This window comes from Trachinotus anak, unplaced genomic scaffold (assembly GCF_046630095.1).
Source record: "Trachinotus anak isolate AG129_WGS33_773 ecotype Australia unplaced genomic scaffold, CSIRO_AGI_Tana_v1 ptg000021l, whole genome shotgun sequence".
Lineage (NCBI taxonomy): Eukaryota > Metazoa > Chordata > Actinopteri > Carangiformes > Carangidae > Trachinotus > Trachinotus anak.
Genome location: NW_027273872.1, coordinates 15535756 through 15562882, shown reverse-complemented (window position 1 = coordinate 15562882; position 27127 = coordinate 15535756). Strand labels below are relative to the sequence as shown.

Here is a 27127-nt window from a genome sequence, read left to right as displayed (position 1 = left end):
GCTGAACCTTAAGCCTCAAACCTTGAATTCATTGTTTTTATTCTATTACCTCTTGTCTTTCTTTTTATAATTTATTATTGTTGTCAGCCTAACTTCCAAGTTAGACATACTGATGCTTGTGCATGGGTAGTCCCAGAAAAGTTTTCTTTCTGAATTATTTTGCTTTCATACAATAGACTGTCAGTATACACTCACACAGGAAACATGGGGGGAGAGATATGCAAAAAAGGTTAACAGCTGGATTTGAATCACTGACATTGTTGTCATATGGTGTCTTAATCACTATGCCATCAGTACATCCGGGTAACAGAATAGTAATGGTTTCATCCTGTACGTGTGACTCAGATGTCAGCAGAGGTCATTTGCAGTGATCCGTGACACAAACAACAAACCCCTTTAATACTGATTATGAGGCTTGGTTTGTCCCTGGCATCTCATCATGTGTAGGTCCAATTACCATGAAGACTCCCTATTTGAATACTTGTGTTATCCGTGATGACCAGACAGCCACCTGCACCAGGCACAAGCAGCCAAGCCACAGGTTACATGAGATTTTATCTGTTTATTTTCTGCCCAAAAAACACACTGGAATAGTGGATCTTTTATTAAATCTTCTTCCTCACCATTCTTTGGCCTCAGTTCTGAAGCGCTCAGTGCTTTCACTCTCCTTTATTGTCCATGTCACCTTCACTGTGACAAAAAGATAAAGGAATCACAGTCTAAGGACAACGCTACCTTCTTTATTACACACACACATACACAGCTGTCAGAGATGCTTTATTTAGAGAGTAAGGGAAAGTGGAGGTGACTCTGTCCTCTCCTGTTCTCTCCTCTCATCCTCTCTTTTTTGCATGACATAAATAGGTGTTAAAACAGTCTTTCATTAATACAATATTAACCCACAAAGAGAGAGTTGAAAGGAGAGTTTTGGGTGTTTTCAGTATGCCGACAGTGACTGGTGGAGGTCATCTGTTTCCTGAGTTTTCTCTCTCACCTCCTGCCTCCCCAGACAGATGATTCAATGTGATGTTAACAGAGCGCTGTTCTTTTGTCAACATATTTCATTAAGCAACATTAGCAGCACCGTCAAAGAAGGCGAAGAAGGGCAAATGACTGATTTGAATGAAATGTTTGAACTGAAAACTGTTCGAAGGGAAGCTAAGCCTTTGTGAGGCAAGTTTTTTGTAAAACATGTGCATGCATGTTTATTTATAACCAAAATCAGACACTGGCAAAATATGTCAGCATCACCTCATATGCAGAATTTACATAACTCATTTCAGTTTTCATCATTCTTCTTGGAGGGATTGTGTAATTGGATTTTCTCCCCCAACTAGTCCAAACAATTTCTTACCCCTCACTTACCTGAAATGAGATTTATACTGTTAAATTACATTCTGAAGTAGTCCGTCTTGCTTTTTGCATTGCATTACATTTGTACTGCAGTGAATAATAGAATGTCACTGGGCATCTCTGTGTCTAATGGTGTGTCTACATGGCTGCCTAATGGACATATCTGTTCATCTAAGATAAATAACCAATCCTGTCTCAGCGAATGTTTTCCTCACCTTCTTCTGTAAAGGCTCAAATGTGAGTTACATACCTGTGTATGAAACAAAAGACTGTCCTACATAAAGAATCTTCATCACTGCACCTTTATCTAAGATTCCTCGTCATTTAAATAAGGCAACTTATTGATTGATTGGTTGTGGTGTGTTTTTGCAGTGTAAATTAGAGCTCCGGAGCTGCTGGTCTGGAAAGATCATCTCAGTGAAATGTAATGGACCATGTCCCTGTTTGACCATGACCCTCAGCAGACCATCACACAAGACTGAGAAGACTGGTAAGAGGCTCTCTATTACTCACTGAGTTTAATTCAGAGACTGGTGAGTTAGTAACTAGTAACTGTTTAGATTTACTTCTCACTATTACATGCTAATCCACCAACGCAACTTAAAATATAGAGTATTGGGTCTTGTTAGGTTTTACTGTTGTTTTTAAGTGTTATTGGCAGAGCTTTCTTATGAGAGCAAAGAGGTCTGTGGCATGACTTGTGTGTGTGTGTGTATGCAGAAATGATGTGTTCATGAATATGGATGTGTCCTTGAGTCCAGAGATGACCATAAATCTTTAGCTGTATCTTTTTGAAGCTTCCTTGCCTCTTGTAACATGAATGTATTTACTGTATGTATAGTACCTATGCATCTTTTTTTTTTTTAATCTACCAAAGCTCTACTCTGATACATTTAAATTTAACTCTGCAGCATGTCTGAAACTGACTTATAGGCACTTCATGGCTTTTCCGCCTCTGCAGTCACATTAGTGCAACAGAACCAGTGTGTGACTTGAAATTCAAAGTTGTTAAAGAAGTTTAAGAAGCTCTGAGAAAGTTTGGAGAGAAAAGAAAACTTTCTGGATCAGAACTCAAGCTAAATTATTCAGTTTGTACAATATGATTGTGTAACCTTCCAGTTATTCCTTCATAGTTATTCTTAGCAGGTAGTTTTGTTCTGTATTTCAGCTTGAATATTTGACTGAATGTGAGACTGGAGAATACTGTTTTCAGCACCGGTACACTGATTCACTAAAAACTGTCCTGATCAACCCATACCTATCTGGAAGATCAGTTGAAGTCATTTCTAATTCATAGTTTGCCAGTGAGTGTTTTGCATGGGTAGTTACAACCACACTGGTTTCAGTTGTTTCTTTATTGTAGTTGGTTACAATTAGTTTCACCTCAATGAATCAAGTCATTGTTTTCAAAAGTGACCAAATCCAATATGTGAGTGTGTGTCTGTGGGGGAGAAACACACAGCTGTTTTCTTTGCTCTCCCTGTTGCCACAACCCTATTGATCTGAGTTTACAAATACTGCATGAAAGACTGAGTGAGGGAGTGAGGGAGATGGACGAGGGAAAGACAGGAGGGTAATTCCCAGCCATGATCCAGTGTTTGATAACTGACTTGTGGCTCAGATCAATAGTGTGTTTGTGATGAGAAACACACAACCTTCCTGGCTGGCTGTTTACCACAACTTCCTCCTGGGCACATGCAAAGCCCTGAGACACACAAACAAATGCTTTGACACACGCCGTCACCTTCCTTCGTCACTCCATATACAAGCCACACACAACCCTCCTCTGTTTTTCCGTGTCTACTTACTCTGCTCCTCTCATCTTCCTGTCTCGCTCACCTGGTGGCCAGAGCACAACTTACTAACACATTTGCTATAAAAATTTTATGGGTCAGACATGTGGCAACTTTGTAGCAGCCCACTTGTGTTGATGTTTTTCTGCCCCTTTATTGGGTCATTTAATTAATGCACTTTAATACATTAGTGTGTCTAAGCTTAAATGTGACTTAGCTTCACATGACAGTCGTAAAATTTTTGACAGATGACTGTTAAAGGCAGCCTAATTTTACAAAACATTAGTGTTTTTTTTTTTTGTTTGTTTGTTTTTTTTTGTACTTGCAGCATATTTTGGTTTTCTTTTCATCAGAATCAATAAATATAGTTGGAATCAGATATCCAGCTCTACTCTCTGTGCTCATGGTTGTTTAAATTTCACTTTTATCCATTTTTTCCTCCTCCTTTCTTTCTATTGCTCTATCCATCTCCATGTCATCCCCCCCTCCCCTCTCAGTGCTCTGTTCTTATATCTGATCGTGTCACTTCTGCATAAAGGGCAGATGGATGACCTACAAATCCCGGCTGCAGAAATGAATTACCTGCCTTGCCATTTCTCTCTCGTCCTGTTTTATGAAAGCTCTTTCACATCCAGTGTTTGCTCTCTGTTTGTCTTCTGCTTCACTATCATGGCAAAAGCTTCAGGTTGAGGTTTACCCATACCTTTATTAAAACGTATCTTAGTCTAAAGGTTAGCAAACCTTATAGAAGAAAAACTGAAGTTCGGTTTTGCTGTATTTGGTGTCCTAATGAGATACTGCAAAGCTGTGTTGGAGGCGTTTAGAAACAGTGTTACTGATAGATAGCTGACAACTGGGCACTGCTGCTGTTTCTATTGTTAATAATCTAATATCTGATCTTATATGTTTATGAATTTGTGTACTGTCATTTCAGAGAGTGCAGGAACCACAGTCTAGTCCCCTCAGGGCTGTTTGGCAGAGTGTCTCATTCAAGATGACTTCAGCAGGGTGAATGCTGCCCCTTACACGGGCCTCTATTCAAGGTCTCTCTTAACCACTGAGCCCCCTTGTGCTGTGAAAGTACAAGTGTTTTCCATGTATTCCCTGTGGTACAACTTTGATGTCAGTTCTGTGTCTGACTATAACATCTTTAAGCCGGCCTGACCCTGTTGGGCTGCTGAAAGAAACAGTTAACAGGACATTTTGTCTCTGTGTGTCTTGTCCCTTTGTATGTGTACCTCCCAGTGTGCAAATGTTTTCTGCTCCAGCTTTCTGACTCACTGCCCAGCAAAAGACTTCCATCACAGGCAGCAGTGCTGTGACTGCCCAAAACAATTTGGGTCACACCAAGTGAAACAGAAAGGAGGGTTCCTTCGAGACTCATCGTGAGCCACAGTGCAAAGTGTAAAGAGAGTAGAGAGGCAAAGATGGAGAGAGACAGAGCAGCAGGAGAATGGGAGGAGGAAAGAGCAGAGCGAATGTCAAAGTGAGCAAATTAAGTTTGTGTCCAAACACCAAAAACTGTCAAAGGAGAGAATGGAAAAGGAGCAAAAGGGAATATTTACGTGAACAAGACACATACCTCAGCTTCTTAGTTTGGAGAAGTGAGGTTGGTTGATGTTTCTAACATTCTGATTGTTATATTTGAATATATGAATAATATGAAATGTTTCAATTATAAACTGCCTGCATTCATTCTTTGTTGTTAGAATAATTAAAGTAAATATATGAAAATTGTTATGACCCTGGCTCAAGCGGCCACAACAAAAGGGAGACATGCCATGTTTAAGATCAAAAAAGACAGGACACCAGCACCTTTAATTTATTTAATTATCTTTCATTCATACCTAAGATTTAGAGTCTCCAGTTAACCCTGATGTGCATGTCTTTAAACCTAGAAGGAACCCACAGAAACACAGGGAGAACATGCAAGCTCCACACAGAGCAGGGTTTGATCCCAGAACCTTCTTACTGTGAGGCGACAGTACTAACCACTATACCACCATGCTGCCCCAAATCCAGGTGCCACATTAAATCTTCTAAGTATGAGGTCTATAAATCATTAAAATCAGTAAGTGTATGGTGTGCATGGTTAAAGAAGTGTATGGATGCAATGTTGTATAGAGCCAAACTAAATATAAACCTTTAACCAAGACAACATAACTAAACTCAAACTAAGGGGTGTCTGTGGAGAGGAGCAGAAAGAGATTAGTTGGCAGCCAGGACTTTTATACCCTGGAGATATGCAAATCAGCTGCAGGCAGACAGGTTAGGATCCCAAACTCTCCAAGAGGACTTCAGGGGTCGTTGAAAAATTGACCATCAAAAAATGTAGCAAACTTTAATGAGTATTACTGTAAAGACAATATAGAAACCAGTGTATTTACTATAGTTTCTATATATTGCTGTGACTGTACATGGCTAGAATCAGTGACTCAAGTGACTATAAACTAACCAAGCAGTGTGTGTGTGTGTGTGTGTGTGAGAGAAAGAGAGAGAGAGAGAGAGAGAGAGAGAGATGTTTGATACTCATCTGTACATGTTTTCTCTCACCTCACTGACAACCCATCCGACAATAAGCTGTACAAGTGTTGTTGTGTGCAGTCCATCACACCACTGCAGCAATCTCACCCAAACTCATGAACATACACACATACACACATACACACACACACAGACACACGTCACATCTCCCTTCCCACAGTAACTCCTGTGTTTCCTTCGCATGTTGCCATTTCTGTTCATCAATTAATGCTGCTGATTAAATGAGACTGTTACTTTCACACATATACACCATCTGCATGTGTCAACATGTGCATGTGTGTGCTTCATGTGATATGGCAAGGATGTGGGATTTACTTCCTGATTTATTTATTCTCTTGAGAGCATGCAATTTATTTTGCATTACTGCCCTCTACTGTTCATCTAGTTCGTATTTACTTTTTACACTTGATGTCAAGTGTTGTGGTGAACAGTTTGTTTTTAGGGCTGAAAAGTCACATGACAGAGAAGTGTTTTTGATTGGGAAACCAAGACATGTCATTTGAATGTGCAATCAGAGGGGGTGGGCATAGGGTTGCAGAGTAAAAAGTGGGACACGATCAAAGGGTCTGTGTGACGCAATGACCAACAGGTTTTTGTTTGTTTTTTTTTTTTTAATGTTTTATGTTTTTATGCTATTTAATCGGTTGAGAAGTCAGTTTGAAAAGCATCACACTGGCACTTGCTAATCCCAGTTCAAATAAGGTGATTTTGAACACTGACCTTGCTATGTTCTGTGAAATGTAATTACAGTTTTAAAAGCGCATGTAGGGAGCAGTTAAGAAGGAAAGAAATGAAAGATGCAGCAGTGACAGTGCATTGAACAAAAAAAAAATGTTGGAGCACAAGATTCAACTTGAACTCGTTTCCACAACCAAAAAGTGTCCAAAAATAGGATACAGTGAGTGGACATTCTCTACAGGGGTTGGAGAGAAAGTGATGAAAACGTAAGTGGCTGGGCTGCCTCCTGCAGCCTTGTGCAGGGAGAATGATGGGAAAAGGAATGAGGTACAACATGGAAATAGGAGGGAGACAGCAAGAATGAAACAGAATTGATAAGCATGGACAGGTTTTTGTAAACAGAAATTTTAAAGAGGTTTGTTGAAAAAATGAATATTTGACAGGGTTAAGAAGCAGACTATTGAGTCTAAGGCAGAATCAGGAAAAGATAAAAAACAAAGTGTCTTTTATGTGTTTGTTACTAGGGCATCTTACTGTGTCTGTGGGGCTGCCTTGTCAAAGATAAAATATGATCCAGACTTGAAGGAGACACACAGGTCAGTTTAGCTGAGTGACAGCTGTCAGATGCTCATCTGTATCCAAGGACAACGTGCCCACCTTGGATGCTACACCCACCAATAAAATTACACATCACACTATATTTCATGTTCTTATTTCTTAGATTCAAAGGAATCAGGAACACATGCACATTTGACATCTTTCAAATTAGTCCCATTGCCCGCAGCCATTCATTGCTGAGCATATTAGTCTTTTTCTCACAGCAATACACAGCTTGACCGATGAGTGTGAGCGTGTGTAAATGTGTAGATGTTATTAAAGGTGACTGGCTGGCCTTAAGTAGATATATGGCTGTTGTCCTGCAGCTGTCACAGTGATAAGTAATTGCTGGTTATGATACCTTTGGCCACAGGGGTGGGTTTAGTTTGATCTGAGTAAAACACAGAGGCTTGTTTGTCTGCTCCGTCTTTTCTTACTGTTTAATATGCTAAACATTCCTCCCTATCATATATTTGTGTCTGCTTTGTTCCTCTCTTCTCTGCCTCTATATGCTCCTATATTCCTCATGGTACTGAGGAGGGCTCCCTCAAGCTTATCCAGTGTCATGGCAGCACCGGCCAGTGTCGATGTGTGGAGTAATATGGCAACAAGATCACCAACTCGAGAAAAGAAGGCAACCCGAACTGGTCAGAACACAGCACTGACTTTAGCTGCTGTAAATGAAGCATCTAATTACATTGCATGGGTTTGGTAATGTAAAGGAATTGCAAGTGTTTAAAAAAAAAAGAAGGACTGAGTGTGGATGAAGAGCACTGACAGATTAGTTCTTTTATGATATATTTTGATTTTTATATATATATATATATATATATATATATATATATATATTTTTTTTTTTAACTTAACGTATGCAATATACCATTTTCATTTCCAATAATCCCTAACTTGTCACTTTTCAAAATGCAAATGATTCCCATCCCTTTTCTATGCATTTGAAAAACAAAATACCACCATCCATCCACTGTTACAACCTGGGACTCCAGTTCCACCCTTTGCAAAATACTGTGTCTGTCTCTCAGAGTTAGCTCCTTGATGCAGGTGAAGTGCTGTGAGGCTGTCATTTCTGTGCCTGTGTAATCTTGACTGCTGCAGAGCTTCTCTTTAAACATTATACTGAAACATAGTGAACAGTACAGTTACAAGTGTACTGCCTTTTTACAGGAGCACGGAGAACAATAACCATTTAAAGCAATTTTTTTACCAATAGAGGGCAGATGTTTATACATGTTTATACATACAGTAAAATACACAAACTTTGGCTAACATGTTAGCAAACACCTCTCTAACATTAAGCAACATGAACATCCTGTAAGGAATAATCTTATTACTCTCCCGCCAACTGCAAATCTAATTGAGTCTGTTTGGTCGACCAGCTGCTGAAAAAATATCTACTGAAGGTCTCTTTGGTGTAACAGATGTTAACTTTTTCTCTGCCAGCCATTTGTTTACTTTGTCTCTCCACAATGTCACACTGTGTAGGTATCATTCAATCTGCTTGTGTCGGCTGTTGTGCTGCTCGCAGTGCAGTTGCATTGTTTTGAGAGGCAAACTGAACTAATTAACTGAGGCTACATCAGCCTGCAGACTTTAATGTATAATATTTGTGAATTTGGGTGCATTAGCATTAGCATTAGCATTTGATTCAGTGTTTGAAATTTTTTTTTAAATCTATCCACAGTGGGATCTCTTGAGTGTGGGCTTGTTTGCTTGCATCCTCCTTCATAGTTGCATTTTAGGGTATTTAATCATGATAAATTTCACTGATAGAAAAGATGTACTTCCTTGGAGCTCTAGCAGCATTTTTTTCAACAGGTGAAAAAAACAGCTTTATATACTTTATAATGCAACCCAAACGATTGCCCTGTGATAAATACGTCCTTTGTGAAACTTAACATTTTTGCTGCCATTGTGTTAGAGGTTTTTTTCAGGCTGTAGTCTTTTTGTGTCTTTTACATTGCATTGCATTTCTTTCTTGGGTGTTCCTGTTTTTTGTTTTTCTTTTCCCCCAGTACATGTGCGTGTTTGTTTGGTGTTCTTTCTACTTTTCAGCTCAATCTTCCCTGTGTTTCCCCTCCAGGGAGATAATGGGTTATATATAGGCTATAACTAAGAAAGACTGCACAATCCAATTCAATCTGCTTGCCTCTTTGTCCGTTCATGTGTTATTGTCTGTGTTTATTTTCCTGCAGATGAGGAAAAGTGGGCATCAGGGGATTTTGGCAGCGGGGATGATGTCACTCTCTTTGTTGACCAAGAAGAGGAGTTGAACGAGGCAAACAGAAACAGCAGCATAACCAGATCCACCCCTAAGGAGCAACTGAGAACAATGAGAATACGGAGATGGAACAGTTTCTAGCTGTGTTTGGTAGCTCTGTCCCATCTACTCTGCCATCAGCTAGCCAGTGGTTCTGTTCTCTCAGCACAGATCTGAAGCCATCCACTAACTTTAGGGTGCATAATCTTCCATTAGCATGATGGGTGGAGGAGTGTGTTGTGGGAAGAGTGTGCACAGACAGCCAGTAAACAACCCCTCCTCAAGGGGTGAAAAGAAGATTATAACTGAATTTAGCTAATCAGTTCTTATAAATTGTCCCATTATAAAAACTGGTATTGAGTATTGAACATTTCTTTCTTTTGTAGTTTACCCATCTCCCTGTTCCATATTTTTGCACTGATTATTTTTGCCTAGGCATCTCTGGAGTGACAGTCCTTTGCTCTCTAGATCAACATCTCTGACTCTCAACTAAAACTGCTGTCTCTCACCCCTTTGTTCAGTTTTTCCCCTTGTTCTGTCTGTGCCTCCTATCTGTGTCTGTGTGTCATGGTCAGATCCTCTGGTCTGCTTTTAAACTTATTCAGTGTTCATGCTGTCACACTCTTGAGCTCTGAAACGCTTGTATTTTTTGTATTGGGGATCTTGAATGGTGGGGAAAGTCCAATAAACAGACAGATTTAATTGTGCTTTTTTTATTTGATTTGACGGTTGCTTTTATCACAGTGCTGCATATAACCTTCTTTCTTTCTTTTCAAAACTCGAAGAACAGAAAAATGTCGATTACATGACATGAAGAGGAGTGCACTTTGGCTACCTTAATAAATTTGTTAAAATATTCCTAAATCAAAATCATGCCCCATGTGTGTTCTTTATATAAACAAGGCCAACTGCCAAAAATTTTGATCTCCTTAAACACATTGGAAAAGCAGCCGTTTTCACAAAGACTCAAAGGGAAATAAAAGAATCAGTGTTTATCAGTCAGCTTTGAAAATACAGACATAAATGCTGCAGCACCAAAGTGTCAGATAAAAATCTGAGAGAGTAACAACAATTCTTCTTTCGAAGTCTGATGCACGTCTGAAGCAAGTTCAAGTCTCTCTCTCTGGAGTCTCTTTCTCCTGACGTGCTAAAATAATCGCTCAGATTAGAAACAACATTTGTGTCTTTGGATTCTGTTATAGCTAACTAACATATCTAAGATGGACCACTTTTCTTTTAGAAGTCCTTGTTGCAAGGATCATTATATTAAACTTGGAATATGTAATGCAGCACTAACACTGTTTAATCTCCTCTCTGATAAGCAAACTGCTATCTTACAGGTCACAGTTAGTATTTTCTTTAAAGAAGCTTAAGCACCATCTTAAGTTCATGTTAAGCTCAGTATGAAGTGATGTGTGTGCTGATAGCAAATAAATTTGCCATAGTATCTCATTATTATTAACACTGGCAGGAAAAGTAATGAAATAATTCACTGAGAAGACTCAGCTTTGAGTCAGGTAGAGCAGGTCATACAGCAAATCACAGGGTTGGTGGTTCAACCCCCGTTTTGTCCTGATTACATATTGAAGTGTTCTTGAGTAAGACCTCTATGTGGTTGCAGTTATCAGTTCCACACACTGGTGGCAGTGTGTGGAAATGGATGAGTGAGAGGTTAAGTGCTACATACATGTCGTCCCTTCACCACATACAATGTTTATTTCACTGAAATTCTACTCAAGAAAGAAAATACTGTTTGTCTTGTAAATTAGAAAAGTAATCTACTACTGGTAAATCATGTTGTGCCTGTCACACAAACAAGTTGATTAATGGGCACAATGTTAACTGTAGTTAAATAACAGAAGAGTAGGACGCTGTAAATAAATCTTCCTGTCAGTCACTCAGTCAGCGTCATTCTCGCTCCTGTCAATCAAGCAGAATTAAAGTCCCCCTGCAAAATTTTAATTAGCCCTCAAGCATGTTTAAAAAAAGAGACACCAATGTCCACTTTTCCATTTTACACTCTCCCCTTTCCCTTTCCCTTTTTTCTCCTTCCAGTTGATCTTCCTGTCTCCTCTTAACTTAACTCTTAACTCTAACCAGGAATCACTGACATCTGTTACACTCCTCTTTCACTGGCTCAATTCCATCAATTTCTCTTTTATATGTTTGAATGTAAGATGTTGATTCTCTCATTTAAGAGGCAAATAAGCTCATATCTCTTTCACTGAGCTTTGCTCTCGTTGTCCCCCCGTTATCTTCTCAAGATGAAGTACTGTGACCTGCAGGCTGCAATTGCACTCTTTGGCTGTGAATGGTCCTGACTGGGACTATATGGGTACACACAGATATGTACATTCAAATTAATACACAAACACAAACAAAATGACAATATTTGCAAATCTTTTCCTTGCTTCTGTGAATGTATAGTTTTTACTTTGACAAAAAAGGCAAAAATATGAAATCAAAGCTGATACAGTGAATTACCATGTGACATTGTCAAATTACATTCAAATAAACTGACGTGTGAAATTTACTGTTTAACAGGCTTTCTGTCTTGTTTTTCATCATTTTGACATTCTAATGAAATGGTGATGTTGCAAGCTGAAGAGTGTTTGGTTTTACTGTGATAGTGCAACAATGTTTGTCTGAAAAATTTAAGTTTTCTTGTCCCCTTCTGTCTGTTCAGTAAAAGCATTTTAAGAATATAACCCACACAATTAGTCATGTATACTAGCGTGAATTTGAGTAATGCATTTAGAGAGTGTTGTACAAATAATTTCACTCTGAGACGTTTACATATCATCCAAGTGGCATTGACTTTTGATCATTCCCATCATCATCCTTCAAAATAAGCTCGCCTCACCAGTCACGCCTTTGTCCTCATTTAATATGCGGTGTTAAATCCATTGAACTGATATTGCCCTTTCTGCAGTCAATTTGATTAATGCTGCTCAAAGAAAATCAATTTTCCACCATCTTTCTGCTCTGTTTCATCCTCTCTTCCCATCTTCCTTTCCCTATCAGTCTATCTGTGAGGTTGTCATGGCGGTGGCTCTGATGTAATGAGTTCAGACTGGTTTAAAGCTGCACTGCATGAGTGATGGCGTGGATTAGTGCATGTACTGGGCTCACTGGTATGAAAACTTGATTTTCCTTGGGAGTGACAATGAAGACCTCTCCTCTGGTGCCCTGAGATACCACAAGAGTAAACGAAAGGGCGCTCCTTCTGGGGTAGATTCATCTCAAACCAATTCCCTTCAACTTCTATCTTCCATTAATTGTGCTAAGAGCTAAAGAAGCACAGCCAAAGAAGTGCAGTGTTTATGCAGGTGGCGGGCGTTGATGGAACAGATGTTTCAGAACAGCTGCATTTGGTACAATTTGCATACACAAATATATGTTTTTCTGCATGTACAATGTTAACATGTATTCCATTTCTCCGTTGTAGATTGCTGGCAAAACTGATATACCACCAGGCCCGGGGAAAGCTGTGAGATTGATGGGAGCATCTGGTAATCTCTCCTTGGGGAGTGATGGGTGGCATCCAGGCTTTATCAGCTGAATGTGTCAACTGGAACACAGCACTATCCTCCAGGCTAACAGTGACAGCTAGCACATTGCTTGCTCAAGCAGGGCTGCTTGTCTTTTCATATTCATTAGTCAACATATATTACAGAAACAGAAAATAAGGCAAATAATTTTAAAGTCTAACCTAAACTGCAAAACACATTGAACTTCTCCTGAGGTGTGAAAGACAATTGGATTATGCTCTGGGTCAGTAAGTGGTGTAGGCAGGCCAGCTGGTCCACATTACCTTTGGGTTTAACCCCTTTCCAATGCATCATTAAGACTGACTGTTTGTTCTGGCCTTTAAATTGAGGTTATTGGTCTTAATCCACTGCCTTGATAAACTCCTAATAGCCTACACTGTGTGGACATGAAGTATATCTCACCCTATGCCTCAAAAGCCCTCATTTATATTTATGACAACCTTGACTCTTCATTCCTGATTAATCCACTTAATATTAGGACACAGATCCGTAAATCTCCCTTTGCCTCTGTGGAAAGCAGTAAGAGAGCCAGGGATGTGACAAGACTGTCAACTCTGAGATTTGTAAAGAAACATACTCACACCAAACCCTCCCCCTCCTGCTCCTGCAATCCCAAATCTTTGCACTTGTCCCAGAACCAAAATCTCACAGTGGTGCAGGAGATGACTGCCAGACACCAGCAGTTGCAAATTCTCATACTCATACAGCACATCCTAAGAAGATTGGTGTAAGTCATAAGCAAGCTATTGAAGTGCTGACAATTATGATCCTCTCTTTTACTGGGGAGGACAGCAAAAAAGAGCCTGAGAGACAGACACATACTGAGTCACAGATTAGCTGGTCAGCTGAGAATAACTGCTGCTTAATTCCCTCTGAGGAGTTCAAAGGTTTTCTCATCTGTGTTGATGCTGCGCTGCACACACCAAGGAGCAAATTAAGTTTTCATGGGAAGAGAAGCTTCAAAGCTTTAGCACGTCAGTGACAGGAAGGTTAAAAGAGTCGCAGAAACAGACGTCACAGAGCTTTGATTTGTTTTATGTGTAAGCATTTTTAATCATTTGTGTCTGACTAACTTTTACAGGTCAGAGATGTTAGTTGTCTCTGATATGCAGCCCAGAAGTTTCAAGACCTCCATATCAATGTGTTCATTTGTCTCTGATTATGTAACTGCCTGCTTCTTTTTACAAGTGTCTGATTGGATGCATCCTCAGTCCCTCTGTCACTCACATTTCTTGGAGATGACAAATAAGCCCGTGTCCTTGAATACCCCTGGCAGTACCTCCTTCCACCTTCACTCACCCCTCTCTCTCCACAACTCTACTTAAGCAGATGGCCACAGATGGGAAAGTGGAGCCCCCTGAACTTGCTGGCATCTGTTTTGGGTCACGCTTTCCATAACTCTCCCACATGTATCCCTATGTACACCACACACACACCCACACAGTATCTCTGTCTTACTCATGGCCTGGTCACTATGGCGCACAAACTAGTCACTCCTATCATGACATCATTACCAGGAAATTGAAGATTGCAGTTTATTCATTACAGAGCACAATGTGACATTCAGGAAAGGGCAGCCATATTGGCATAACAGTTATATACACGTGAATTAGAATTGATCAAGTTGAGTATCTGAAATGCAATAACTCACCTTTCATACCCATTGATCTGTGTTGTTAAGTTATAACTGATGCAAAAATGTTCACATTAATTTACATTATTAAAGCCAAATAGAGTATTCCCTGGAATCTTTAATACTTTGACTTTTAATTCAACTTTCTTTATAAACCATTTACCAACCAATACAGAGACCTAATTTTGGTCTTAAAAGTGATGCACTAAGTGGGGTTGAAGACACTAGGCTACACCATATAGATTTACCCAACAAGCAGTAGCTTTTACTGAATTAGTTTTATTTGTCTTTGTAACTATACAAAAATACACTTTAAATGTTTATTTAAGACCAAAGTATAAACAGTACAGTGTATAGGTTCATTGAAATATGAGTTCAGTAACATATCTAATATGTACTTATAGTGGAGTCACTTTGTACATAGCATGTACAAAATATACAAAGTAGCAATAAAAATGAGAAAGTAACAGTGCAGTTGTATATAATGTATGTATGTAAAACCATACTCTTGTTAGTCCATACAATCGTGATCTATGAGTTGGTAATTTATTTGTTATTTTTTATATATAGACAAATGCAGAATCTTTGGAAGTATTATTTTTGCACTACAATTTGAGGATCTTTCAAAAGAGAACACAAATTTGAAATGAGAAAACCTTGAACTGTTTTTAATTTAAAAATTGGTCCGCAGGTCAATAAAGGTTGAAAACCTTGTTATGACCTCTTATGTTGGTTGTATTCCTTACCGCTGCTATGATTAGAAATTCCTGTCTTTTGTCTTATTTAGCTAAAATCCTGGGTACCCTACAATCTGTCCACTGTCTCTGCTCCTCTGAATGCTCGTGTGTGACGACCAGGTAAAATGAGGTACTGGCCAGGGCAGCTCCCATCCACGGCGCAGCAAGCCCCATCTATTTCCAAGCGACAGATCATTACAGCTCTGATGGTCGACAGATGGTGATGAATTGGCACTGATACTGGTGCTGGACAATTTTGGAAGCAGTCAGTTGCACAAACTGATATATCACTTTTTCCCTGTGATGTAGCCATCCTGAGAGTGCCAAATACTGACAAAAACAACACCCACCACCTCCCACTCCCCCATTTCACCAGAGATGGGTAATACCACAGGGATAATCCTTGGGCTTGTTGCTTCATGCACAAGCAGATGTTTGTTCTGACAGAAACAATCACAATTCACTAAAGACACTGACTAATATCCAGCATATGGCAACTTAATAAAGTCTAACAATTAGTGTGACAGATATACAACAAGACCTGACTTCTGAGTGTCCCATCAAGCAATACACAAAAGAGAAGCTTGGAGGGTATGACGCTACCTCTTCAGCTAATAAGAATAAGTGAGATACTGGAGAAATCTTTCATTTTTCAACTAACCAATGCTGTCATCTAGTGGTCAAAATCTGTATAGGTCGTACTATTCTTTCATTGCTCTGTGTAAAAGAGAAAATGTTGGCTGTTTCTGTGTAGGAAATATCAGACTTAGTGTCCACATATTTTGTCCATATATATTTTTTTTATAAACATTTTGGGTCTGACTTAGGCCCTTACTGCCACATCCTTCTGGTAAATATGCTCTGCAAATAAACCTTTAATATACCTGTTTGAAATTGAAACATTTCAGGGAAAGCAATGCATCAGACCTGGAATCCAATGTGTTCTTTACAAGTAAAAATGTATATCGGGAGATATTTAAAGCACATTTTAAACAGGTTTCAAGGTAGAAATGCAATGATGCATATGCATTTAATGTTCAGATGGCTGGCACAGTTTGTCTTTCCTGCCAGTGTACTTGAAACAGATGGAACAATTGCTTTCCATATTTGCTTTTTAATTTTTCTAATAATAGGGGGTCCAAAGACAGATTGGACTACAACCACAATACATAGGATAGAGCATATACTACATATTACAATAAATGCATATGCATTAACAGTGAACAGTAACTTTTGGGTTGCAAATATCTTTCATCACATTGTGATGTGAGTATAAAGTGTGTACTAGTGATGTTTTTTGTCCTCCATCTGCTTTTCTATGTCATCTTTTCTTGTATGTCTAAAAGAAACTCTTATAAAATCAGATATTTCACTGAGTATCACCAGCCACATCTACAGAAAGCTCAGCAGCTAATTGTTGTACTGCAGAGTGACCTAAAACCTTTAAGAGCTACACTATACTTATATTGTACTCACACTATAATCTTAGTCTCACTCACAGCTCACCCAGCTTCCTACCCAATAATTTGAATCTGCATCATCAGCCTCAACACCAGAAGGTAAATGGACTACTTAGCTGCCTGGCTTAGGCCGAAAATATGCCGTAAGATTTTTTTTTTCTTCTATACCACCAGTTACATTAATTGGATGGCTGATCTTTCCCTTGTTTGGAATCGCCCACTCAGCAATTTGGAAGCCACATGGTCCCAACACTCGTAGGCTGAAAAGATGGCTGAACCCTGGACTTGGATAAAGGAAAGCTCTCATATGTATAACTTTCAAGACACCTGTTGCACCACAAAGTGTGGCGGTTAAATTTGAATAATAGTCTAGAATATTTAAGGAGAAAATTAGTTTTATACTACTCGCTGTTCTTCCTTTAGTCAATCATAAGCTAAAACCTGACAAAAGATAAGTAATAGCCCACCTCTGCCAGTAGTTTACAGTGGATGGCTGGGTAGCAGAGTTATCTTAAGTCTTTGAAGGTTGAATGTTTCCCCCATGCAGTGTTTAAACCCAGTGAGGGTTGATCGTTTTGTTTCTCAAAACTAAAGTCATCCGACAGGTTGTGCAAAGAGAGAGAGTGGTAAATTATATTAAGTGTGGTTATCTAATTTTCTGAAAGGTAAATCAAACGGTTATAACCACAATGTTCTTGTGTGTGTGTGTGTGTGTGTGTGTGTGTGTGTGTAATTGATCAGATCAAATCATACTCAGAACAAAAAATTAAATTATGTTCGAGGAAATGTGTCAACAACAAAAAAAAAGCTGACAGCAGCTAATCTGCGTTGTTCCGGTGGGGAAGAATATGTGGTAAGCATGTTTTCAAAGTGGCCAGCAGATGTCACACTTCACACTAAATATTTATGTAAACCTGTCATAAAAGTGATGACGATGTAATATGTATAAAACTAGAGTAAGATGACGTTGAAATTGAGTTTTTGAGTTTTCAGTGTAAAGTACAAACTGTAATAGCACCAACAGCAGCAACCTACTAACTCCACAGAAGTCTGTCAGTCACATTTCACAAACGCCAAATCCCACGATTCACAGTTATGGACTCCCGCCCGGCTTCGATGATGCGTTTAGTTTCCGTCCAATCGTTGCTTAGATTTCCATGATTGACACAGCAACCAAAAGATCTCATTGGTTTCTATGTGGTTTCCAGGAAGTGAACGCCACCGTTCTAACCACCTCCCACATGTGAGCCCCGTCGATAGCACCACGCGCGGCGTGTGGAGGAGAGAAACCGGTCGGGAAGGCAACGTCATTCCTCGGACCACCGACCCGACGTAGCGCAACAGACCGAGAGCGGAGCGGAGCGGCGTTGTCCGAGGCAGGTACCGTACCGGCTCCATTTGTAGAGCTTATATTCTCGTGCCTGAAAAAAGCTAACAGTTGGTTTCCATATGGTTTCCACGGGAACGGGGGAAAAGTAGGTCGTATTAGATAAGAACAGGGTGGACACTAGGGCCTGGCAGACTGTAGGCCTGTTATTCTCCGCGCCCTGTACTGACAGAGACAGCCCGGGTAGGATCTTTCCCTCACGGTCAGTACAGCTGCCAGTGCTGGTCAGGTGCCTTAACAGACACCGTGCCACTAGTTTGGAGAGGTACCTAGTCCAGCTAGTTAGGACTAGTTCTGTCTACCTAATGAGACTGTGAATATCGGTCAGCCTTGTTCCTGGCCGGTTTAAAGCATATGTTTTGCTCTTCTTTTTTCACGTCTTTTCAGGTGCTGAAGCGATTACAGCAGAAAGATGGCGGACGACCCCAGCGCGGCGGACAGGAACGTGGAGATATGGAAAATCAAGAAGCTGATCAAAAGTTTGGAAGCTGCCCGTGGGTAAGGGATCGATTTGAGCTGTGTGTTGATGCGGTAGCAGGGCTAACGCTACTAGGCTTTGTGGCTTCGGTTGATGGCATGAATGTGGACCGCCGCAACAGCTGGAGATCGGATAAGTCTGGCCGAATTTGGGAGTGGTTAGCTTAGCATAGATAACTTAGCTTACTGTAGCTTTTGCTGCTAGCTTGCTAATTGCTAAGCACTAACCGCTGTCGCATTTACCTTGTTTGGAGGTCAGAAACATTGTGTTAATTCGGAGGGATATATGTTTCGATTTGTCTGTATTGTGGAGCATGTTGCCTCGAGTCCCATAAAGGGTATAAAGCTCGTAACGGTAATGTTAGCTGTGTTGCTAATGAGACCCGCTAATAGACGTCATCTCTGGAGAGAGGCCGCCATGGTTATCTTTAACAAGAAAGCACGTTGATGAGAAAGGGAGGCCGGTTAGCTTCCACTTGCTCTTCCACATGTTCCGTTAGAAGCATTTCCACAACTTCAAATGTCGTATGCCTGGCGTTTTTACGGGCAGATTATTGGTAAGAGCTTCTTAATTCCCTTAAGAGTCCACTAAGTTAGCTACCTCATGGTAGCTGAGTTACTGAGCGTTGCATTAAAGCTTTGCCAGCTACATAATGGTCAGGTGAAAAGAAATCCAGATCAGTTGTTTGCCGGTCGGGACACTGTGGCCTTGTTGAATTATCAAACACGGCATGTGAAATGTTGGTGTTGCTACACTGGCTTGTGGCTTGCTCTGCGACAGCTTGTCGTCTAGTGTTGCGCAGAATTTGCTGTCCTGTGCTCCACCGCCTGCCATGTCACACACAGTTGACCATTTGCCCTATATTCATTCAGCTACTGCTACCTGAGCCTGTATGTGGGTGCTGTTTCAACCTGCACTGTTATGCTTTGTCTTTTGACGGGTAGTGAATGGGGGACAACAGTGTAGAGCTGTGACACTAAAGCCCGGTCCTTGGCTTCAAGGGCAGAGACTGTATACTGTGTAACTGAAAGCTCACCCTGTTTGTCCCTTAACCTATCAGACCTTGTCAAGGTGATATCTTGTGAGGGAAAGTTGTGTGTTTACAATATGAGAGAGTAAGAGATAGAGTTATTTTGAAAGCGATAAAATAGACAGGTCAAAGTTGTAGTTCAAAAAAAGTTGATGATAGTAAGAGTGAATAACACCTGTCAGGCCAGTATCATTTTGACTTTTATTTGAATCATGTTATTATGTTGTGGTAAAGTAATACTGTTTATAGTGTGCTTGTCGATATTGCATCTCATAGCATCTTGTGAGTATTTATGCATAAATGTTTATGTAAACATCAAATAAATCATCTCTCTCTCTCTATAGTAATGGCACCAGTATGATCTCACTGATCATCCCTCCCAAGGACCAGATATCCAGAGTGGCCAAAATGTTGGCTGATGAGTTTGGCACTGCTTCCAACATCAAGAGTCGAGTCAACAGGCTCTCTGTACTTGGGGCCATCACCTCGGTACAGCAAAGACTAAAACTCTACAACAAGGGTATGTGTTACAATGAAAAGCTAAATAAATCCTTGCTGACGTCAGTGTGGGATTTTGGTTTTCAGGGGTGGCTGGACAGAACTGATTCTTATCAGGATGTCTTTACATAAAAATTACCCTCATGCTCCCAGTGATGGCCAGATTGAAAGTCAGATGTAGTGGTAAATTGACATATAATCAAATGTTACTGATGTAAAGACTTAATTTTAGTGGCTGAACAAAAGCTGCTAAATTATCATCCAGAACAGAATGTCTCATCTGATTTTTGTGCTTGTGTACACTTAAATCCAGATTTATAAATATGAACAGGTTTTCAGCTAGAGTAGGTCTAAATCGATCTAGAAATCATGTAAATGCAATTGTCCTGCATCTCTCTCACCATGCACATCTTTTACATCTTGACATTAGTTCATTGTAAGGACATTGATAGAAAAAACATAACCATTCATGGCAGTGCTGTTCCTCCATATCAAATATGCTTCCAGCCAGCTAGTAAAGGAGAGGGCAGTATTAAACTGGCAGGGGATATGGTGGTTATAGCATTGAATTACGAAGTAGGTGGCTATAAGGTTTGGAGAAAGAGTATGTATTGCCCATTGGTACAATGTCAATGCATACATCATATTGGAAACACACTGGGCATTTTGTCACATTGTTGTAGCCTTTCAGAGCCTTGGAGTTCAACATACACAATTACATATTTCAGCCTCAGAAAGCTTGATGAAGCTGTGCGGCGTCTCTCTACGCCTCCATTGTGCCACCTCCGACTTCTTCAGAAACTGTACATTGTGTATCTGTATGTACAAAAACGTATTTGTCTAATCTATTAGCCGCTGACTTTTCTCTCTTACCAGTGCCACCCAATGGTTTGGTCGTGTACTGTGGTACCATTGTGACAGAGGAAGGCAAAGAGAAAAAAGTCAATATCGACTTTGAGCCTTTTAAGCCAATCAACACCTCCCTGTACCTCTGTGACAATAAGTTCCACACTGAGGTGAGAGCTGCTTCATGCTTTCTGTGTCTGTTTATGATATCTTCTTCTAGAGAAGGTTTTTGGGATGTAAGCTTCTCTTTTGGTGTCCTGCAAGCTCCCTGTCACATTTTCATCATCCATTCTTTCTTTACTCTCATAACACAGGCATTGACAGCCCTGCTTTCTGACGACAGTAAGTTTGGCTTTATCGTGATTGACGGTAGTGGAGCATTGTTTGGCACACTGCAGGGCAACACCAGAGAGGTGCTGCACAAGTTCACCGTGGACCTACCCAAGAAGCACGGTACTGACCCACAATACTCATGGCACTGAACTTTTAATATTTTTAACTTTTAGTTTTGCCCTGAAAGAAACATTGCGTCTCTTATCTTTCTCTGTCCTACAGGCAGAGGAGGACAATCTGCTCTGCGTTTTGCTCGTCTGAGAATGGAGAAGAGGCACAACTATGTGAGAAAAGTGGCTGAGACGGCTGTCCAGCTGTTTGTGTCCAACGACAAAGTCAACGTGGCAGGAATGGTCTTGGCTGGCTCTGCTGACTTCAAGACCGAGCTCAGCCAGTCTGACATGTTCGACCCAGTAAGTTTGTGTCTGTGTTTAAAAAGCAGTATCACTTAGTATTTATTATGTAATGTATGAGCAATTAATAAACATGAATGTCTTTCAAAACAATTGTGGAACTAGACTACTGGGAAATTAGAATCTCAGATTTGTTTCAAACAATGATTCTGTGCCAAAGGGATACAGGAAATGATTGAATTGTTCCTCTTTTGTAATGGACAAATGGCCAACAAATACAAACAAACAAGATAAATGCAAAGTTAAATCATAATGTTCAGTCAAGACAACTCAATTACATGATGCACTGTATACTAATAGCTTAAAGTTAGGTAAAGGTTTGTTTCCCTTATTCTTTCTGTATTCTGGGTAAATATAGTGGCAAGAAAGGGTATGTAAACCCCTGGGAATGACCGGTTGTGCTTTAATTGATCATAAAATGTGATCTGATCTTCATCCAAGTCACAAATGTAGACAAACATCGTCTCCCTAAGCTTATATCACATAAACAATTATAATCTTTTGTGTCTTTATCCAATACACCCCTGAATCATTCACAGTGCTGGTTGAAAAAGTGAGTGAACCCTTGGATTTAATAACTTAAACTCCTTTGGCACCAATAACCTCAAACAAGCTCTTCCAGTAGCCGCTGATCAGACCTGCACAATGTTCAGGAGGAGTTTTGGACTATTCTTCCTACAGAACTGCTTCAGCTCAGACATGTACTTAGGTCTGGTGTCAGCAGGTCTCTCCAGGTCATGCCACAGCATCTCTGCTGGATTAAGGTCTGGGCTTTGAATCCAACAGGTGGATTTGAGTTTGAAGTCATTCTGTAATAGATTTAGTTTGATGTTTAGGGTCTTTGTCCTTGTAACCCAACCTCTACTGAGCATCAACAGGTGGACAGCCACTCTGATATTATCCTTTAAGATACCTCGATAAACTTGGGAATTGTGGACTGTATTCTTAACCATCACCAATGATCTTTCTTTTAAGCTTTTAGCTGTTACACTGTGCTCCATTTTTACCTCATACCCGATCATTCCGCATTGTGCTTTTGGAGTCATTTTAGCTGAACACCCAATTCTAAGGAGAGCAACCTCAAAACTAACTCGTCTCCTTTTAGAGACAGTTTTTTCTAACTGAGGACTGATGAACATCTAAACTCATTGAAATTATTTTGTAACCCTGTGGAGCAATTCTTGATCCTTAGTGTTCTGAGATCTCTCTTTTGCAAGGCATGGTTTACATCAACACATCAACAGATGTCAACAAAAGTCAAAGTAGCTCTAATACACAGATTTATAATCTTGTTTCACTGATTGGACTTAAGGTTTGATAACTCCTGATTCTGATTAGCTTTTGTTGATGTTGTTAACCGACAGGTTCACATACTTTTTCCAGCCTATACTATGAATGTCTAAATGATGTGTTCAATATGGACAAGAACAATACAACTATTTGTGTCTTATTAGTTAAGATAAATTGTATTTGTTCGTAATTGTAAAATTATTGTAAATCATACATAAATGGATGTCATTCCAAACAATTGCACCTTATTACACCCCAACATTAGTAATAGAGGTGTAATGTACATTCATTATTAAACAGTGCACCTAATGTAAAGTATGGACTATATTGGAAAAAGTACAGAACAACATGAGGAACAACAAAAACAAGTTGATGATCTGCATATCTCAGGCTTCATTTGGGGCTGAGGTTGGCAGTTCTTGGGGTGCACTAACCCTTGAGCAATGATTTAGAATCTCAAGCTGCTCGGTAAATGGGCTAAAGTTTATTAAGTATGCTTTTGATTGTGTTCCTTAGTTCTTGTGTGGATATCTCTATAGTGTGTTTAATTTGTGTGTGTTTGTTTTTCTACAGAGGTTACAGGCCAAGGTTCTGAAGCTGGTGGACATCTCCTATGGTGGAGAGAATGGCTTCAACCAGGCTATTGAGCTCTCAGCAGAGGTTCTCTCTAATGTCAAGTTCATCCAGGAGAAAAAGCTCATAGGTAACTCATCCTGCTGACACACTGGAACAACTCTTTACAGGTGGATCTAAAGGAAAACAAAGCTTTTGTTGTGCTTGAGATTTTCCTAATGGTTGTCCCTCTCTGTAGGGCGGTACTTTGATGAGATCAGTCAGGACACGGGGAAGTACTGTTTTGGTGTGGAAGACACACTCAAAGCCCTGGAGATGGGAGCGGTGGAGATCCTCATAGTCTACGAGAACTTAGACACTATGCGTTATATTCTTCGTGTGCATGGGGCAGAGAGCAACGGAGCCGAGAACGGTACACAAACCACATATGCCTCACCTACCATTGCTGAGGAACTTGGTCATATATTTTGGCGTTGCTAAAATCTTCATGTCCCTGCTTTGATTTTCAGATGAGAAGACTTTGTACTTAACGCCAGAGCAGGAGAAAGACAAGTCTCACTTCACAGACAAGGAGGTAAGCCCTGCAAAGGAAGGATTGATCCCTGTGATCTAAGTTAGACCAATTACTCATCATGCCAAGTGTTTCTGACTGTGTTTATTTTTCTAGACGGGGCAGGAACATGAGCTGATCGAGAGCATGCCGCTGCTGGAGTGGTTTGCCAACAACTACAAGAAATTTGGAGCCACGCTGGAGATAGTCACAGACAAGAGCCAGGAGGGATCCCAGTTCGTGAAGGGCTTTGGAGGCATTGGGGGTGAGCACACAGCACATGAGCACATGACCCTGGAATTGTACATTTGTACAGCATCAAGTTAGGAAGAATGAAAGATATGTGTGGCTCAGTGGTTATTTCATTCAGTAAGTTTGTTCCACAGCTTAGTGAGTAGTTGTGCTGCGCTCTTCAACTGGAGAGGTGAGGTTCAGGCCTCCACATATCCACTGATCTGAAGTGGCTGTGTGCAAAGTATGAAGGATACCTTTTCAAATGCTTTCTGTTTTCCTTCACCACCTCCTCTTATCCTTTGCAAACGTGAATAGTGTGGGAAACAAAATAAACCTCCCAATTATCAGCCACATAAGCTTTCGCAAAAGAAAAATAAGTATCTTTTCAGGAAACGTTTTTGTATCCCTTGTTGAAGATCACATTCAATCTGCTCTGCCCAAATTCATTTTATGCAGATGTCAGCAACAATTAAGATACTGATACCCAGGGCTATATGATTGCAATAATGTTGAATGCTAGTAATAATCTTTGCCTGAAGACTATAACCTATACATAGAGGTTACTTCCTGAGTTTGGATGGGAGGTACAGAGATCAACACAGTGGAGGCAAACTAGAAGCATCCTGAATTCAAATGAATTTTCCTGTAATTGTTTACAAATGTATGTTGTCCTCCTTGTGATCAATAAAGTTTCACATTAGCCCTTCTTCACCCAGTGATTCAATGTGCATAATATTTAACATGGTTTCCTGCTACAGGTAAGGCCTTTTTCATTCTGATGTGTTATTGTGACATAGGCATTTGTATTATAGAGTCATGTAAAACATTCATATTCTTGCTCTGTGAATAGTTGTGATACACAAGATATTACAGGACAAATGTGGAATTGTTGAGGGTCTAAAACCTTGAGCTGATGATCAGAATCAGAATCAGTTTTATTGCCAAGTATGTTTTCACATACAAGGAATTTTTTCTGGTGATTGGTGCAATTGATCAGCAACAGTGGGGCAAGTGATGACAAGTCAAATGAATTTAATAGGAGCACTTTTTAAAAGAAAGAAACATACTGAAAAGAAGGAAAGGCATCAAAAGTTTTTAGACTCACTTCTCTTTATAAAAGCAAGTATTATTTTGTGGGTTTTGTAGTTCACCAAGTATCACTTAAAAAAAGGATTTCAGGAATTCTTGCCTATTAGATACTAATACTCCCACCCCCTTAACTAATGAGGATTAACTTATTCTAATACAAGTTATTCCTTTAATGCTGCCACAACATAACCTAATATGACATAAGCTGGCTAGACATCATGTTACCCATGTTAATCTATCATCTTTGTGTTCTGCAGGTATCTTGCGGTACAGGGTGGATTTCCAGGGCATGGAGTACCAAGGAGAGGACGATGAGTTCTTTGATTTGGATGACTACTAGGTAGTCGGGGACTGATATTGGGAGAAAAAAGAAAAGCAAAGGAATGAATGAAGAAATAAGGAAAGAAAAATGCCACCTCTCTTGCAGCAAGTGAGAGGTGCAATCGTGTTGACCATATATATGACAGACACACCTTCCAATTTACCTGTTGCATACACAAACTTGCACATACATTTCATTTGTACACACGACAAAATACATCACACAGGCTGAAGAGGAGTGAGATTTTCTTTCATCCAGAGAGGGAGAAAGCCCTTCCTGAATAAATCCCTGCCTTAGAGTGCTGGTTCCTTCCCCTAGTTGGATTGGACTCGACTCATTTTTGTTCTTTTTTTTCCTCCTCCCCTCCATTTTGAATGAACACAACAGCAAGTTCCCAGATTCCTCGCTGCCCCTAACCCGGTCTGAAGATGAACTTTGGACTCACTCCTCACATATAGAAACTATATTTTCCTTTCTTGCCTCATCATGTCCCTACCCTCTCTCTCTTCTCCCCTCTATGCTTTCTCTCTCTTAATTTTTTTTTTTTTTTTTGCATTTCATTTTTTTACTGGTAACTGCTGCTGTTGTATTTTATGAGAGTGGGGGATTTTTTTTACCTGGGTTTCTGTAGAGAAAGGGGGACAAAGTATTAAATTTGAACTGCTGAAAACCATTGCTACCTCCTCATCTGCTGTGGTCTCAATCCTGTGCTGTGTCTGTCTGTTCCTGGAAGGCTGGACATTTTCTCTGCTTTCCTGACATTGAAAGAATATGTTGTGATAGTCCCGTGTGAGGGATGGGTATGCATGACCGTATTTAGGGGATTCACTTGTCTAAGTGGATGAGGATCAGCACCTCATGTTGAAATTAAATTAACTTTACATTGCAGGCAGCAGTAATATAATTCTTGGATAAAGGTATTCATTAGTGTCCCCCTCGATATGAGATAATATGTTTAGTTCAAAAGGAATTCTCAAGTATTTGAAACCCAATTACCAGATTCCACCTATGACATGTGAGTGCATTTGTAAATTAATCTGTGACAGCTTCATGTAATCAGAAATCTATTTTATAATCTACATTTATCAATGCATTCCTGTGGATGTGATTTTAAATGTAATACTATGGTCATCTAGAAAGTCCGATATGGCATTTGCTTGCCTCCAGTGAAATAAGCTCAAAGATGAGGGCAAATTATCAAACATAAAGCTTTGTGGAGAAATTGTAAAGACAGGGCTAGCCTGTCCTCACAATTGCTGTTAAAGAATGAAATACACCAAATGTACATCTTTTTTTCTTTTCTTTTCTGAAACAATTGATTCACAGAAAAAGCTAAGGAAGTAAAACTACAATAAGGAGTTTGCTTTGAATAATTCTTAAAGTACTCAGCCTGATAAAACAAAACATCTTGCACAATACAGCATTAAAACATTTCTATTTTAACATTACAGTTTTGCAACTTT

General features: G+C 39.9%; 1 protein-coding gene and 1 long non-coding RNA gene across 5 annotated transcripts in view; both read left to right on the top strand.

Moving 5' to 3' along the window:
• LOC139606019 (uncharacterized) overlaps nucleotides 1-10102 on the top strand; it is a 50020-nt gene extending 39918 nt beyond the window's left edge. Inside the window, exons 3-4 of the long non-coding RNA XR_011684527.1 lie at nucleotides 1726-1843; nucleotides 9176-10102. This is a non-coding gene — a long non-coding RNA (uncharacterized lncRNA). The remainder of the gene's footprint in view (nucleotides 1-1725; nucleotides 1844-9175) is intronic.
• Nucleotides 10103-17845: 7743 nt separating this feature from the next.
• On the top strand, nucleotides 17846-26337 carry etf1a (eukaryotic translation termination factor 1a). 4 transcript variants are annotated; one of them, XM_071458616.1, is made up of 11 exons: nucleotides 17846-18001; nucleotides 18396-18506; nucleotides 19861-20036; nucleotides 20891-21030; nucleotides 21175-21313; nucleotides 21416-21606; nucleotides 23470-23599; nucleotides 23708-23881; nucleotides 23979-24043; nucleotides 24137-24284; nucleotides 25600-26337. In XM_071458616.1, exons 2-11 carry the CDS (start codon nucleotides 18421-18423, stop codon nucleotides 25680-25682), a joined length of 1332 nt encoding a protein of 443 aa, XP_071314717.1. In that variant the 5' UTR covers nucleotides 17846-18001; nucleotides 18396-18420; the 3' UTR covers nucleotides 25683-26337. The 4 variants fall into 4 exon arrangements, with proteins under 4 accessions (XP_071314717.1, XP_071314719.1, XP_071314720.1 ...); XM_071458618.1 differs by having other exon boundaries at nucleotides 17862-17997; XM_071458619.1 differs by having other exon boundaries at nucleotides 17960-18210.
• Nucleotides 26338-27127: the final 790 nt, after the last annotated feature.